The sequence below is a fragment of the Eschrichtius robustus genome, chromosome 18, assembly GCF_028021215.1.
Source record: "Eschrichtius robustus isolate mEscRob2 chromosome 18, mEscRob2.pri, whole genome shotgun sequence".
Taxonomy (NCBI): domain Eukaryota; kingdom Metazoa; phylum Chordata; class Mammalia; order Artiodactyla; family Eschrichtiidae; genus Eschrichtius; species Eschrichtius robustus.
The window spans coordinates 9,491,342-9,507,668 of record NC_090841.1 but is presented as its reverse complement, the minus strand read 5'-3'; the positions used below and the strand labels follow the sequence as shown (position 1 = coordinate 9,507,668).

The 16,327-nt window shown below is 33.8% G+C and overlaps 1 protein-coding gene across 5 annotated transcripts in view; it reads right to left on the bottom strand.

Annotated features, from left to right (window-relative positions):
* Nucleotides 1-16,327, bottom strand: part of BRCA2 (BRCA2 DNA repair associated) — a 53,389-nt gene that overhangs the window by 33,012 nt on the left and 4,050 nt on the right. For 4 of the 5 annotated variants that reach the window (XM_068526972.1, XM_068526974.1, XM_068526973.1 and 1 more), the window contains exons 4-11: nt 11,269-11,377; nt 10,575-10,624; nt 10,442-10,482; nt 10,121-10,232; nt 9,288-9,337; nt 8,921-9,032; nt 7,001-8,119; nt 898-5,592 (exon numbers count right to left, since the gene is read on the bottom strand). In XM_068526972.1, the coding sequence (XP_068383073.1) occupies nt 898-5,592; nt 7,001-8,119; nt 8,921-9,032; nt 9,288-9,337; nt 10,121-10,232; nt 10,442-10,482; nt 10,575-10,624; nt 11,269-11,377 (6,288 nt within the window). The remainder of the gene's footprint in view (nt 1-897; nt 5,593-7,000; nt 8,120-8,920; nt 9,033-9,287; nt 9,338-10,120; nt 10,233-10,441; nt 10,483-10,574; nt 10,625-11,268; nt 11,378-16,327) is intronic. The other variant, XM_068526976.1, reaches the window with a different exon arrangement.

Below are 16,327 nucleotides of genomic sequence, written 5' to 3'. Positions count from 1 at the left end.
TCCATGAAAGAATTATGAATATCTTTAAGCGTCTGCACCTCAGAATTTTGCACTAGAGAACAGCAACAGTTTAAGGTAAGTATTATAAACTTACTACTTTGCCCATAACATAAACTTGGTAAAGAATGTGACCTGGATAAGACTTGATTAAGCAAGTCTGTATCCACCAGGATGACTTAAGGGCAAAATGCACCAAGTGGAAGAATGAACTGACTGGCTTCAGTGTCTTTCTCTGTAATGTGAAGGGACTGGACAAGAAAAGTTGTGGCAACTCAACTACTCTACCAGTCTAGAGTTTTTAAACAGGAGCTAGGTATTTAAGATCATCCACTTAAAAGTTAGAGAGTTAGTTTTTATTTACTTTAATTGTAACTGATCAACAGATTCAATTATTTAAGATTACTCCTAGTCAGAGATACTAATAGAAAAAAAAAAATCAAACATCCAATTAACCTAATAATTGAACTAAGTTGTAGTAAACATACTACATTCAAAAGAGAAATTAGAACATACGCCAAATGGCATTAAGACCAGAATACTATTTGCTAATGGTAACTGATTTTAGAACACTTCCTGGATGAAAAAAAAAAGCAAGCTAACCAACACCTATAATTAGAAACTAACTTTTAAAGTTCTTAAGACCCAGAGTCTGAACCTCTGCACTCTCTCTCCCTCTCTATGTGTATGTATGTAAACAGGACTCAACCAATGACTTCTTGGTACACAGACACAGTGATATCACGAGTGAAATCGCATTCTCCCAAACTACACATAAAAGTCTGAAAAAAATATACTCAGTGTATAATATCCTAATTGCTACAAGCTAGCATATCAGAATTATTAAGGACTTAATTTAAAAAGTGATTGGGAAACCAACAGGAAATAACAGACACTTACCAACTGTGACAAGTGCATCTCCTCTTCTTTTTCCAATTCCTGAATTTATCAAAACCGTTTCCTCGTTTTTTTGGCATGTAGAAAGAGAGTGTTTGGCGTGGCTTAGAAGTTCAGAATCTGTCAGCTCATCATCTTCCATAAAGGCTTTGGCAATCTCTACTGCTTCTGTTTCAAAATAGTTTTCTGGATCTCTGGAGTTAGTAGAACAAACTTCTGTATTTGTTTCCACAGGAAGATCAGGAAAAGTTTCAGTCTTCCCAATTTCCATTTTTATATTTTTAGGTAAAGCTTGTTCTTTACCCATAAGACGAATGTTCTCAACGTGTGATACTTTGCTTCCTGACATCAACTGTTGCTTGTCTTGCTTAAACTGAGAGAGATATGTAGAAGCTTTAATAGCATGATTATTTTCTGAAGAACCACTTTCAATGTTATAGTTGTTTGATAATTTAAATTCTTTATTATAGGCTTTTCCTGTTTTGGAGCTTACAGAGTGTTCTGAGGTTCTCTTATCAATACAAGAAAGAGGAAGTATCTTTGATACATCTTGTCTAGATGGAGGTGAATGCTGAAGACTACATTCAGTTCCAATTAAATCAAATTCCTCGAACATTCCCGTAACTTTGCAAAAGGCACTCTCAGAAACTGGAACCTGTTTTCCACTTGCTGTACTAAATCCAGAGAAAGCAGATGATAGTAAATTTTGGGGGGTATGTATCACAGTATTTTCTTCTCTTGCAAACTTGTTTGAATGTTCTTCATTACTTTTAAATGATACTTTGGAAAAGAGTTGCTTAGCACTATCTTCTGTCTTAGAAAATACCTGTCTTGCCTTTTGTAATGCAGCATCTGATACTTGTACAGACTTTCCACTTGCTGTGCTAAAAATCCCACAAACATTTATAGAAGAGACTGACTTGGGACATTTTCCCATGTTAAATTTACATTTATCAGAAGTTTTCAAATTAATGTGACAAACTGGTATTTTAGAAACTTTCTCCAATCCAGATATACTTTGGTCATGTTGTAAAATGTGTTCACTTTGAATGTTAGGAAAAACCTCGTGTGAATGCATACTATGTTCTTCACTATCTGGAGAGTTAGGAAAAATAATATCCTCTGAATCACCCAATGCCTTATGAGAACCTGTCACAATTTTTGTTCGGCCAGTGCCTGATTCACTCTCAGTGTTTTGCTTAGTTACCTTCCTGCAGTTGTCTGTAAACCTCTCTCTCACTTTTGTTTCATGAGAAACAAAGGCTATTTTATCACTTGCTATACTGAGTGCAGGTTGCTCTGTCTCAAAATTATTTGAACCAGATATGGCCACTTCAACAGCTGTGTTCTTATTTTTGCATGGTGAAGAGTTAGTCACAAGTTTCTGAACACAACTATCTTTGTCTACAGCTTGTGGGTTTATGTTTGCTTCTCTTACAGTGGATAGTACTTCAGAAAAACTAGTGTTTTTTCTATCTTTGACATTCCTCACTACTGACTCAATATCAGAATTATGACTTTTATTTTTTGAGAGATACTCTGACTTATTAAATAACTCATTGGAATGAGAAAAATCAGAATGATATGAATAGCTGTTAGACATGCTGTTACTTAAGGAAGTTATAGGACTTTTTCTTGTTTCTTCTTCTATATTTTCATGTACTTTAACTTTCAGAGAGATACTATTTGATATCTTGAGATTTTCAGTTTGTCTGTATAAATGATCACTTAAGAGCCTGGGTGGCATGGCTGTCTCCTTAGAAACAAGCTTTTTCTCCTCTAGAGAATTCTGCATTTCTTCATGCTTTGGGGCAGTTATTTCAACTGTCTCACATGCTAATTCAAGCCCTTCTTTACATACCTCTCTGTCCTTCAGCGTCTTTGCCCCTTGATGGCTGAAATTAGTGATTTCACTATTATCTTGCTTTTCTTCATCAAAAAGATTTTTCACTTTGTCCAAAGATTCCTTCGCAATTTTTACTTTTTTCCCACTAGCTGTATGAAAACCCAACATGGTTGGTTCTATGATCTTTTTGATTTCACATTCAGGTCTCTGCTGGAGAGTCAGTACTTGATTTTTAATACCAACTGGGTCGCCTCCTTTCAATATTTTGTTTTTGACCATATCTGTTTCCTCATGACTTGAAATGTCTGTTTTGTTGATATTTACACCAGAAAGTAATTCAGAATTTGAGGAATCTGAAAAATTATTCAGTTCTTCTGCAGATTTTTCATCAAAGAAATTTACAACTTTATTTAAAGACTCTTTAGAGGCTCTGATGTTTTTCCCACTTGCAGTCTGAAAGGACAAATCAAAAACATCAAAATCTTTTATATTTTGCCTCATCTTGTTAGCGGTTGACTCTTTTTTATTTGACATATTAACATTAAATGTTTCTTCAGCTTTCACAACTTCCAAACAAGTTAAATCTGACAAACTTTTAATTTGAATGTTTCCCTCCTTCATAAACTGGCTAGATAATTTTAGATGTATGTTTTGTTCATCAATACATGGCAAGCCATTTTCATCTTTATGAACATAAACTGTATCATTTTTACTTGAAGCATTGCCATCAGATTCTAAGTTACAAACAAAACCAGTACATTTGTTATCTTCATTTTCAGTATTTCTCCTGTAATCTTCAGTATATTCTTCGACAAAAATGCCAGTAGTCATTTCGATATTATTTTGTAGTATTAGTTGGCATTCATTATTTTTCTCACTTAAATTTTTATCATTGCTGTAATTTTCTACCTTAAACATTGAAACATCAGAATCGTTACACTGACTTGAAGAGAAACTTCCTGGATCTACTTCTGCAGGAGTTTCCTCACTAACATTCTCAATGTCACTGAACAGTTTCATGGCTTTCTGCAATGCTTCACTAGAAACATTCAGTTTTGTGCCACGAGCAGAATAAAAGCCCCTAAACTCCACTTGGTTTTTATCTGTTAAATAACCAGAAGCACTTTTGTTACAGTTTGTTGTTGACAAGCAAGCCAACTTTTGCTTACCTCCAACTATACCTTTACATTTCTTGCTGCTACCTACCTGACTGAGAGATGGGGCATTAATTGTGAGATGAAGATCAACATCTTTCCATTCCTCAGAAGTGGTATTCAAGACAGTTATCTGGTTTTCAGGCATTTCAAATGGATTACTCTGTAACACGTGGCTTGGTTTTCTAAACTGTGTAAAATCAAACTGACTTCCCGATTCTTCCAATATAGTAGAAAGTTCTGTAATTTCTGCCTTTTGACTAGGTGTTAAATTATGGTTTGAATTAAAGTCTCGCTTTAAAGATAAAACTGGAGGAGTTGTGTGACTATTTCCACTATCAGAAACAATTGCACTACTCTGCACATACCCAGATATGGTATTAACTGACTGTGAATCAAGTTCATGAGGTCTGCTTCCTTTCTTTTGATTTTCTAATGATACGGTATTTACAATTTCAACACAGGCTAAGCTAGTAGGATAATGTTCTTCAATATCTTTGAAGAGCATTTTACTTTTCTTAATATTGTGTTCAGAGAGCTTTATTTCTTTATTAGAAGCTGTTCTGAAGCCACTTCCAAAATTGTGACTTGAAATCAAATCTGAGAGTCCTGCCCATTTGTCCATGCAATCATTATTTCTGTTTGATTTCGTATCTATATCCAACGAGACATCTGACTTTGAATCTTGACCTAGAGTCATTTTTGGTGGTTGCTTTACACTATTTCTATTCTTCTCTGCAAGATCACGGACTACATCTGATGAACCAAAATCTTTTGTAAGTGACACTTTGGCTGCTTGTCCGTCATCTATGTCTGTACATGCTACTATGGCAGAGTTCTTGGGAACAGGTTCTCTTAAACAATTGAGGTCTGCCTCATGAACTTCCTTAATATGTCCTAAAACAGGAATATTCCTTTCAGTAGTTGTTTGAAAGACAAAATTATTCTCTTTGTCTGGGAAAAGTTCTTCAGAGTTTGGAGTGACAGTTATTTTTGAAATTAAAGCAGTTTCTTCTTGGTCTTTTTGGATTACTGTGAGATTTGTATTTTGGTTGAATTGTACCTTCATAGAAGGTGATGCTTCTGTTATGTATTTTTCAGGTGACAACAGCTCAGCTTTTTTAGAATTTTCAGTTAAAACACATGTTTCTTGATTCTTTTCCATGGAAATACTTTTGGTTAATTCAAAACCAGCTTCACAATTCTCAGATTTTATTTTCTCTGACATATTTTTATATGATTCTTTTCCTCTAGAAATCACAACTGGATTTGACAGAAGATCCTTGGAGCTAGGAGTTAAAATGGTGGTATTATCATGGCCATGTAAAAAGCTCTCCTGGGATTGGAAGAGAATATCACTATATTCCTCTGAATGTGGCAATGCAGGGTGAAATACTGCAGGCAATACTTTTTCCTTTATATCTGAAACTCTCTGGCTTTTTGGATCATCTTCACAGTGCTTTTCCTGCAAACATGACACATAACCAGTTTCTGTGGTTATAAATGACTGCAGTTTTTCCTTATTAATTTTTGCTTCTTTATAATCAAGATCCTGAGATATTATTTTATTATTATTAGAACTGCTTTCATTATTAGAACATTTTCTCATAATTGTCCCAAAAGAGCTGGTTAAAGACAAAGCTGGTTCTTCAGAATCATTCTGTAAACAGTTTTTTTTAACAGAAGAATGCAATAAACCTAAGCATAAAGACACAAAGTGACAAGATGAAATTGCAGTTCCATCAATCACATTCACTAAATATTTTCCACTAAGTTAAAAAGGTAGTGTCTAAAACAAGAATTACATGAAAAGCAAGAAGTGAATGTCAGGTTTAAAAGAATTCTAAATATTCTCTATTTTGAATTTACTATATTTCCCAACTAAAGATATATAGGACCTAGTTTTTTTTAATAGTATTTATCAACTCAATTAAAATTAGTATGTAGTTCAAGAAAGCAGCTAGCTGCCATAAGTAAAATTCAAAGTAATTTTATTGGAAAATAAAATTAGAAAAAATTCTTTGCTAATATTGATGTAATAGGAGTCAGAAAAGCAAGGCAAAGAAAAGGAATTAGAAAACTAACATTTCCCTTGGTTAATTCAGTCTTTCACATTGAAAAAAAAACCAAAACCCAAAATGAACTTTTTAAAAAAGGTTCTTCGCATGAAAGGCCTGAAAGATTACCTAATGTCAGGCAAATGGGTTAAACTGCTCTGTTTCGTTAATTTTATTGACCCTCTGAATTTCCTACTAACAAGTCAAAATTACTAATCTCATTTCATTTAATCACTAACCAGTACTACATATTAGTTGTTTCATTGGTTTTATCTGTGATATATACAGTATCAAACATTTTTCTCTGGAAATTAACCTAAATCTCAAACTGTTCTCTACTCCAGTTCCACCAAACCTATTGTTCACTGAGATACTACCACCCACTCAAATCTTCGCACAGGGAGATAAAATCACCTTTTTAACATACAGTATAGTTACTGGTAAATAAACTGTTGCTCAAATAAAAAATGAGTTTCATTGTGCACACTCCTGACACCCAGAGATATAGTAATAACTCTAAGCAATCTCTAAATATTGAAGAAAACTATGTAATAACAACAAAAAAGTCACTATTTTATGACTGCCTTACATTAAACTTAGCTGGCAGTTAGCTTTTTTCTATTTTTTACATGCTTTAAAGAAAATACATATTAAATAGCACAACATATTTATAGAATTGTCCAACTTGCATATAATAAATACTGAAAATTAAAGCAGGAATTAAGTAGCCAAGCTCTTGATGTTTATGAATCACATGCTCTGTCTCAAGAGTTATGATTATATATATACTATGCAAATTAATCCAACAAGTTTGAATGAAATGATTCTGAAAATTGGTAATCAAAGGCCTAAACAACAATGCTTGATACTGAATATAAAATACAGATTTAAAAAAAGCCCAAAACACTACAGAAGAAAAAACTACAGAATGAAAGCAGGAAGTATGTTTTTTAAAAAGGTTGAAGAAAGAGATTCACATATTCAAATAAGAAACTTGTCACCATCCATAAAACTAGACACACTATTCACACACACACACACAGAGGTACCTGAATCAACATTTGTAAATGTATGTGGTGCTTCCAAAGGCTTTGCTTCAAATTGGACTGAAGAGTTAGTTAGTTCTGATTCTTGGTCTTTCTGCATTTTCAGTCCTTGATAAGATGTTTCATCACAAATGGCATAAATGAACTTTTTTGTTTTCTTTTTCAAACTGGATATTAAACCTGCGTTCTTCAAAGCTACAGAAGTATGTTTGGTAGTGGCTGGCCAGCTGCCATTATCAACTGAACTTGTATGTAAAGAATCCTCTTTCTGTGAGCAAACGGTTTGTACTTCCGATCCACTTTTAGAGGCTTCTGGTTCTTTTTTAAAGTTTGCATCAGTCATATTACTTGAGAAATCTGCTCTGAAAGTCTTTTCAGGTGACTCTCTTATCCTGAATACAGACTTCTTGATACCCAGAAGTGGAGAAGCTACTAGAGAAGAATCAGATAGTGCTTGCTTTCCCAAAACAGTGGAATCTTCACGAGACTCAAGACACTGCCCTTTATCTCTCTTTTTTACCACTGTTTCCTCATTTAATATCTTCACTGTTTTTGATATGCTTGAAATGTGCAGCAAAGAATTTTCTAAAGTAATGAAGTTGGTACATTCTTTCTCTGTACCTATGACGTCTTCTTCTGAATTATTTTGGTCACAAGAAGAAATATGCAGTAGGGATGTTTTCCCCATCTGGGTTCCATTTAGACCCGAGAGGGTTAGCTGAGACCATTCAGAGGCTGAAGATGGTACAATTTCCCTGTAAATTTTGTCAGTTCCATTCCCAGGGGGCTTCTGATTTATTACATTTGAATCTAATGGATCACTGTCATTTGGCTCCATTTCAGATACAAATGAATGTTTATTTTCTGTCATTTGTATTTTAGCTTCTTCATATTCATCGGTTTTTGTTTCATTGAAAATATTTTTCCTAGTCTTGCCAGTTTTTATTTTTTGTAGATTTCTTGTTTTATACTTAGAAACACATACTGGAAAACTATCTTCTTCAGAGATATCTGCAACTGCTTCACATACTTCATCTTCTAGGACATTTGGCATTGACTTTTCAAAATGGTCTTTGCAGCTATTTACTTTACCAAATGAATCCTCTACCATTTTCTCCAATCCTGTTAAAATATAAAGCAGAAGCATTATTAATAATGTTTTATAACACAACCATATAATTTATACTACTCTCAAACCTTTTTCATAGAAATAGTATACACTGAATAACACATAATTTAGCATTTAAAGGGTTATCCTGAGTGCTAGATATTTTTTGGGTAGGGAGGCATCAACCTTGCCCTGTTCTTCTGGTCAAGACTGATTCCACTGTACTCAAAGCCTTTTATTCATACTCAATCCCTAATAACCTTTCTTTACCAGCTCTACACAATTGAAACTCACTCAATTTTACTATATATACACAATTTAATATTCTAAGATTTATCAAACTAGAAGTTCCAAATTTTGTGGCCCTACAACTGGCAATAAAATCTGATTTTATACATACATACACACACACACAGATATCCAATCCTACACATTTATACAGATATACACAAATACTAAGAATATGCAATATTCCAATGACCTGATTAGGTAACTTTAGGTATATCTGCAACCATACTTACTTTCTAATTAGAAAATAAGGTTTTCACATTTAGTTAATCATTAAGTCTTAATCTGCATCTCTGTGAGTTTTGAGTTATGGGTTTTCTTTTGTTTTTGTGTCACAACAGCATCTTTGAATAGTATTGTCCTAGTATGATGTTTAAACATTTTCATCTCAATCAAGTTAGTTTCTATTCTCAATACTTTCAGTAATCATGAAAGGAGAAGCAATGTGTTTTCTCTTCAAGAAAAGAGGAGCAATATTTCAATGATGTCAGTTGAAAACAGTAGTTCAATTAAACAGAAGGACTTACCATGAGTTTTAGCTTCTGTTTGATTTTTGTTTTCACTGTCTGGCCCAGAAGGGATAAACGTAATATTTTTCTTCAGACTTTCATCATGGTTAGAAGAATAGTTTTTCGAAATCTGCAAAAGTTATGTTTTAAAATCACTAGTATAAAAACTCTCACTATAGTATATTCAACTTATTCTTAAACAGAGAGACAGCAAAGTTTCATAGTAAGTCAAAGAAAATCACATATAGAAACAGGTTTAGAGACTTCCTCAAAGGCTTAGATAAATCATAAATTAGAGAATGAAAAATGCAAGATAAATAATTTTTCAAGGCATTCTGAAATTATGCAATTGCAACAGCATAATCAATTTGTCATATTTACTTACAGCAGTACTATCATTAGGAAATACAGTTGCAGATGCTTCTTCATCTCTGACTGTAAAAAGATAAAAAGTTCAATTTACCTATACTGTATCATATGTCGTACATTAAAGTTCATGTAAAACTTATGTATTTTTTGGTCAGACATCAAAAGAAACATGCACTATTGGATTAAATGACACATTTGAAACAAAATTAATTGATCGAAGTATAGTAATTAGAAAGGTCAATCAACACAGTGGATAAGCTGTGCTCACAATTCCTTAGTACCACTGATAAAGTGGTAAGAAACTATGGTTTGCTGATCCTGACTTGAAGGTAATAGTGTCCACAAGGTAATACTTGAAGGTAATACTGTCCACAAAGGCTTGGAAAATCAGACGAAGCTGTGAGGTCATGACTTAAAAGCAAAAGCTTGTAGACTTTAGTATTTTTTTAGACAACAATATAGTTGAAAGGCATATCATATGTTAAACACTTCTTACTTTTCAACATGCTTTTACCTATATTATTTCATCTCAGCAAGAAAAGAAGAAAATTAAATGCCCAGCTAAAGAGGAATCAACATGGAATGTATTTTTCCTAGAATAAAAAAAAATCCTGGTTTGTGTATAAATTAATTTGATTCCTCTAAAATACCATTTAATGCACTTGAGATTTATTTCAATCTACACTAAATAGAATAAAATTATTCTGAACTACCAACACACCTATCAAAAACAGTATTATCTAATCTGATTACTATCTAATCATCTTTTCATATTTTTTTTTGGACAGAAGCATTACAGATGATAATTTATCAACATCATCTTATATAATACATATTTGCTAGGATTACCTATGAGCACAGTAGAACTAAGTGTTGGTGGTGTGGCCAAAGAACTTGACCAAGACATATCAGGATCCACCTCGGCTCCTAAACTTTCGGAAATACGTTTTGGTGTCTGACCCTGAAAATAAAGAAAATAGTTTATTTCACAGAAGTGCACTGATGATTAAGAATATATTTTCATTCACTTATTTTTTTCATTTTTCATTTACTGAATGCCTACGTGAGTCAATCTCAAGTACAGACCTGTAAATCTCAGGGCAAACTTATGACACTGCTGTCAAATTCTCAATTACTACATAGTAAAAATAAACTAGGCAGAATATTTACCTTCATGAGCTTTGGTGTATGAAATAAATTTCCACATATCACTGGGGATAAAACAAGGGACAAAATTACTAAGCTTTATTTTTATTAAAATTTAGAGTATTTGAAAAATAAAAAGCCTTGTTTTTAATCATACCTGACTTTTCTCTTTGTGGTGTTACATGTGTACATCGTAGAACAACAGGACTAAAACAAAACAAAACAAATCCCTCAGATTATTTCAAAAGAGAACAAAAATAGCAAAGAGAAACAAAACACTAATCTTATTAAAAAAAGGACTCTCAGTCATATCAATTATTAGAATTATACTAGTTTGTAATATTTTTAGATTACTTTTTAAAAAGTAAATATCTCATGAAGAATTAAGTAACCACTAACTTATGTTTAAAATCCCCATTGAAAGTAATGTATAAAGTACTCACAAATTTTAGATGTTAGGAATTGTATATTTTGAATTTTAAAATGATATAAAGTGACTCTATAATAGCATCATATTCTCTCCAAAGATTCAAAGTACACAAATTATTTTAAACAGGATATTTCAAAGGCATTGCTTTTCATCAATAATATTTTTGTTACTTAAAAATTCCATGGATACACAGGAAAATAGTGAATTCAATGTTATAAGAAAAACAAAGTAAATGTTTCTAATGTAAAAATTATTGTATTAAAGGACTCAATCTAAAAGGAAATTATTTTAAAATAGAAGATCCTCTACCAGGCTCTACAGCAAAATATTACCATGAAAATTACATGCATCTGTATATAACAAACATCACATGTAGGAAAACGTTTCATTTAAATATTTTAATATAATGACTTCATCATACCTTTCACTAAGAGAAGAATTTGGAGGTGGGCTGGTAACATCATTTACTTGATTCATTTTTGCCTTCGTTGTGCAACAACTTTTATGTTTACCACTGGCAATGTCCTTTCCTGAAACAGTGCAATAATTCAGTGAGTATGTGTATGTTCTAGACTGTGAATTTTTATTCTCTGGAAGTATTTGAAAACAAAAAGCCTCATCTATATTGGGAAGAGAACATATGGGGAATTCAGTCTGAACTGGTTTCTCAGTTTGCTCACTCCTCTCAAAAAGGGATGTCTCAAAGGATGTCTGCCCCCATTCAACAACCATGTGACGCATACAACAAGCCCAAGACAGTTTGAGTAATACAATTCAAGACAGAGCTTTAACCACAAGGAGTTCACAGTATAGTAGGGAAAACTGTTTGAAATGTGCACAAGTGGAATACAAAATAAATGTGGCATGACTTGTCATTAAGTTACACACAGTACTATGGTATCTTGACAGGTGAGAGTAAAGGAAAAGACATTTACTGAAAACCTATCAAAGTAAAAAACCTGACCATATCACTCTTCTGCTGAAAACCTCTCAAGATCTTGTTTTCAAGATTGAGTTCAAACTCCATAACAAAACTCCCTAGTAACAAGGCCTTTCACAATCTGATTTAATTTTTACGATGACATTCTTTCACAATCTACTTTTTAGCCATGTCCATCCACGTGCATATTCTGCAAGGATGTTCTCTTTCACTCTAGGCCTTTGTACAAACTGTTTCTTTCTACCCTTTTTATTTCTCTTGACCTAGATTCTCTTTCAGGTTTCCATTTTGAAAGTTCCTCCTCCAGAAATCTTTACTGGTCCCTAAGGTGAGACTGACTGCCCCTCCGATGTGTTCCCCACAGAGTAGTTTATCATACACTGTTCCTGTTTCCCCTATTAGACTGTGTGCTCCTTGAAGTAGAGAACTTGTTTTATTTATCACTGTATCCTTAGAAGCTACAATAATGCCTGATACATTATAGACAGTCCACAAATACTGGCTGAATGAATTAGCAATGATAACAAAAGTGGGTTGTAGACAGTGACACATAATACTTGTGTCTGTTCTTATTGAACACATCTACTTTCTAAGGCAATAATGTTTCTAAAACTATATGTGGCTCTATGAAATCCAATTTATAGTTTTTCAACATTCCTATTTTCTATATCACAAATGTGGCACTTGAGGCGCTTACTATTACTCTTAAAAAATTGCTTTTAAAAATAATTGCTTTATAGCAGGAAACTAACACAACATTGTAAAGCAACTATACTCAATAAAAATTAATAATAAAAAAATAAAAATAATCGCTTTAGTTGTTCCTATAATCTCTAACTTAGAGAAGCTTTGGGGAAAATAAGCTGCATTAGTATTAGTGAAACAAAGCAAAGACCAAGCTGAAAACTATTTGTAGCAGCCTACTCAAACATTGTGTTATATTCTCCTTTCTCAAGAAACAGGCAATACACATAAGCCAAATGTACATGTAAATTGCAAACCCTTCTTCAACAAGATATCCAATCTCCTTCTCTAAAAGACTTTTAGTTAAAGATACTGAAAAGTAACTAAACCTATTTTGAAATTTCACCTTTTCCCTTTTCTTTGTTTTAAGAAAGATTAAGGATCTTTCTTAAAACAAAGATCCTAATCAGAACAAACAAAAACACGGACTTAAAAAAAAAGGCAAACAATGAGATACCACTACACACGTGTATTTCGATTAAAATCTAAAATACAGACAAGGATGATGATAAGGATGTGGAGCAAGAGAAGCTCTCCTTCACTGTGGACGGGAGTGCAAAATGGGACAGCCACTCAGGAAGACAGTTCGCAGTTTCTTACAAAACTAAACATACTTCTACGATGAGATCCAGCAATTGTACTCCTAGCTGTTTACCCAAATGAACTGAAAACTCAGGTGCACACAAAATCCTGCATATGAATGTTTATAGCAGCTATACTCATAATTGCTGAAACTTGGAAGCAACCAAGGTGTCCTTCAATAGGTAAATGGATAAACTGGTACATCCATATAAAAGAGCATTATTCAGTGATAAAAAGAAATGAGGTATCAAGCCATGAAAAGACAGGGAGGAACCTTACATTGCTAAGTGAAAGAAGCAACTATATGACATTCTGGAAAAGACAAAACTATAGACAGTAAAAAGATCAGTGGTTGCCAGGGGTTTAGGGTGAAGGAAGGAAGGGTGAATAGGTGGAGCACACGGGATTTTCAGGGCAATGAAACTATTCTGTATGATGCTGTAATGGTGGGTACATGACATTACATGTTTGCCAAAATCCACAGAACTGTACAAAGAATGAACCCTAGTGTAAACACAGGACTTTAGTTAATAATAAAGTATTGATATTGGCTCAGCAATAAAAAGAAGTGCAAAAGAATAGAAACTGTAAGAAATGAAAAGTAAATAAATAAATGAACCAGGCAAAATGAAGTTCATACCCCAATAAATATTTTCCAAATAACTTGAGGATCTCATAAATAAGACGAATGATGGTTAAGATAAACTCATGGGATCTTATGCAAGAGGAAAGACTGCTGAGGAGAAATAGCACACTGCCTCATGGAATTTAATGGATAATTTAAAAATAATATATTAGATGTTAGAACTGAACTAAGTACGTTTAAAAACAGTTTAAGTCCTACTCTTACATTTCAATACTCAATTTAAAGTAAACTTAAAAGCAAAAGGTCTCAAGATACTACAGTCAACAGAATTATTTATGCAACCTTAAAAAAGTTAACTCCTCTGCCGTGAGTCCACAGTGACCTTATTAATTCATTCCTATCCTTGCTTGGTTATAGAAAGACCAATCCCAGCAGGTTACAATTAGACAATAAACCACCAACTCTAGGTATGTCTTTCAAGATTCAGTAGATTCAGTATAAACTGGTTTACAGAGCTTTTCCTGACCAACTAAGACAGATGGCTGTTACCTTTACTATAACATTGTACTTTGTACATGCTCCTATTATAACATATACCAACCAGTATATTTATATATTTTCTCCCTTACATAACTGAGTTCCAGAGGTCAAAAGCCATCTTATTCATGTTTGTATCCTTAATGCCAAGCAAGCTGCCAGGCAAAAAGCAAGCATGGAATATTTGTTGAATGGATGATTCCCTTTTCTGTGTTCTCTTCTACGTTTCATTTGTTAAATATTCCCTAAGGTTCTATCCTAGGCCTCATCATAATCAATTTTCTCACCGTATCTGATGACTTCCTCACTTTCCAAACAGATAGTTGATTCCTATATCTTTCTCTCCCACCTGTATTCTTTCTTTAGTTTCAGTCTTGTATTCCCAAAAGCTCTCAGGACATCTCCACCTTCACACCCCAATACTTTCTCAAACTGCAATCCAAACCTCAACCTACTTTTTTTTCATCCTTTCAAACCTTTTCCCTCTCAAACCTGCTTTTCCCCCAGTGCTTACAATTTCTACGAATGTCACCACTACTTTCTTAGTCATGCCCTACACCTGCGATTTGATCCTTTCTTTTGAATTTTCCATATCTAGGCTATCGCAGGGTCCTGTAGTTTCTACCTTCTATATCCGCTTTCACTACCATTACTCTAATTCAGGCACCTGCTCCCGTCACCTGGACCACTATGTGTCTCCTAACTGATCTCCCTGCCTGCAGTCTTCTCTTCCTATAAGAATCACCCAATTAGTTTAAAATGTACATTCATGACCACCATTCCCAGAGATTCTAATTTAAGAGATTCAGAAAAGTGCCTGGAATCTTCCTTTTCAATCAGCACTTCAGGAGTCTAATGGTCCATGCCTCACGTTTTGAAAAACACATCTCCAAAGACTGCTGCCAGATTTTTAGGCTTTCTAAGCAAAATAAATAGTCATTTATTCTACAAATACTTACTGAATACTCACTACGTATGCCATTAGGTATCCAATAACATTTAAGAAAATCTTTGCTCATTACCTACATCCCCTTTTACATGTGCATTTTCTAATACCATGAGTTTCCTATTTCATAGCACTCATCAGAGGATAATTGCTTATGTAAGTCTCCTTCACTGGAAGCTAAATGAGTGCAAGAGGGAATACTTCCCAGAAGCAGAGAGATAAGTCAAGATCTGAAAGATGAGTGTCAGTTAGCTAGACAAAGCATAAGAAGTAAGTAAGTACTGGGCAGAGGTAACAGTGTGTTAAGAGCCACAGAGCATGGTGGTTTCAGAAAGAAATTCAGTACAAATGAATGGTAAATTGAGGGTGGGTGGGAGGGGAATTATGGCAAGATGAGGCAAGAGTTAATGAGAGAACAGATTATAAAGGACCTTGTAAATCATATTAAGGAGTCTGGATTTTATCATGAGGACAAAGGGAGGTAATCAAAGGTTTGAAGCAGGAAGTAGCATGATTAAATTTGCATGTGACTTCTCTGCTCAACAACCTATCAAATAAATTCAGTTTCTTTAGCCTGGCATTCAATGCCTGCCTCTAATCTGCTTTTTTTAGCCTTAGGCTGTTTATTGGTCCCTTTCAAACACACAACACTCCAAACAGTCTGAATTACTTGCTATTAACTTCACAAACTACATATTCTTCCTCATGGCTTTCCCTCTGCCTAGAACACGCTCACTCTACTCCATCTTCAAATTTCTGAATCTCATCTATTCTTCAAGGTTTAATTCAATTGAATATTCCCTAATTGCCCTCAATATTATTTATGCTTTCTTTCTTCTTAACTCTCATTATACTTTTTGTACTTTTCTTTTGGCATGTACCACATTCAACCCTAAACTGTACTTAATCCGTGTACTGTTAATTCCTCTTACTAGAGAGTAATACTCCAAAGAAAGGAAGCGTATGTTACTTAAATCAAGCAGGTAATAAATATTTAAATGAATATATAATCTTATTACATGATAAACTGCAAACATCTGGCACACAGGCCAGAGAAAGTGTTACCAAATCAAAAGACATTTATAGCAATTGTTAAAAAGAATCTCTGTCCTCTGTGATAGACTGCAGAAATACAGTTTAGTTTA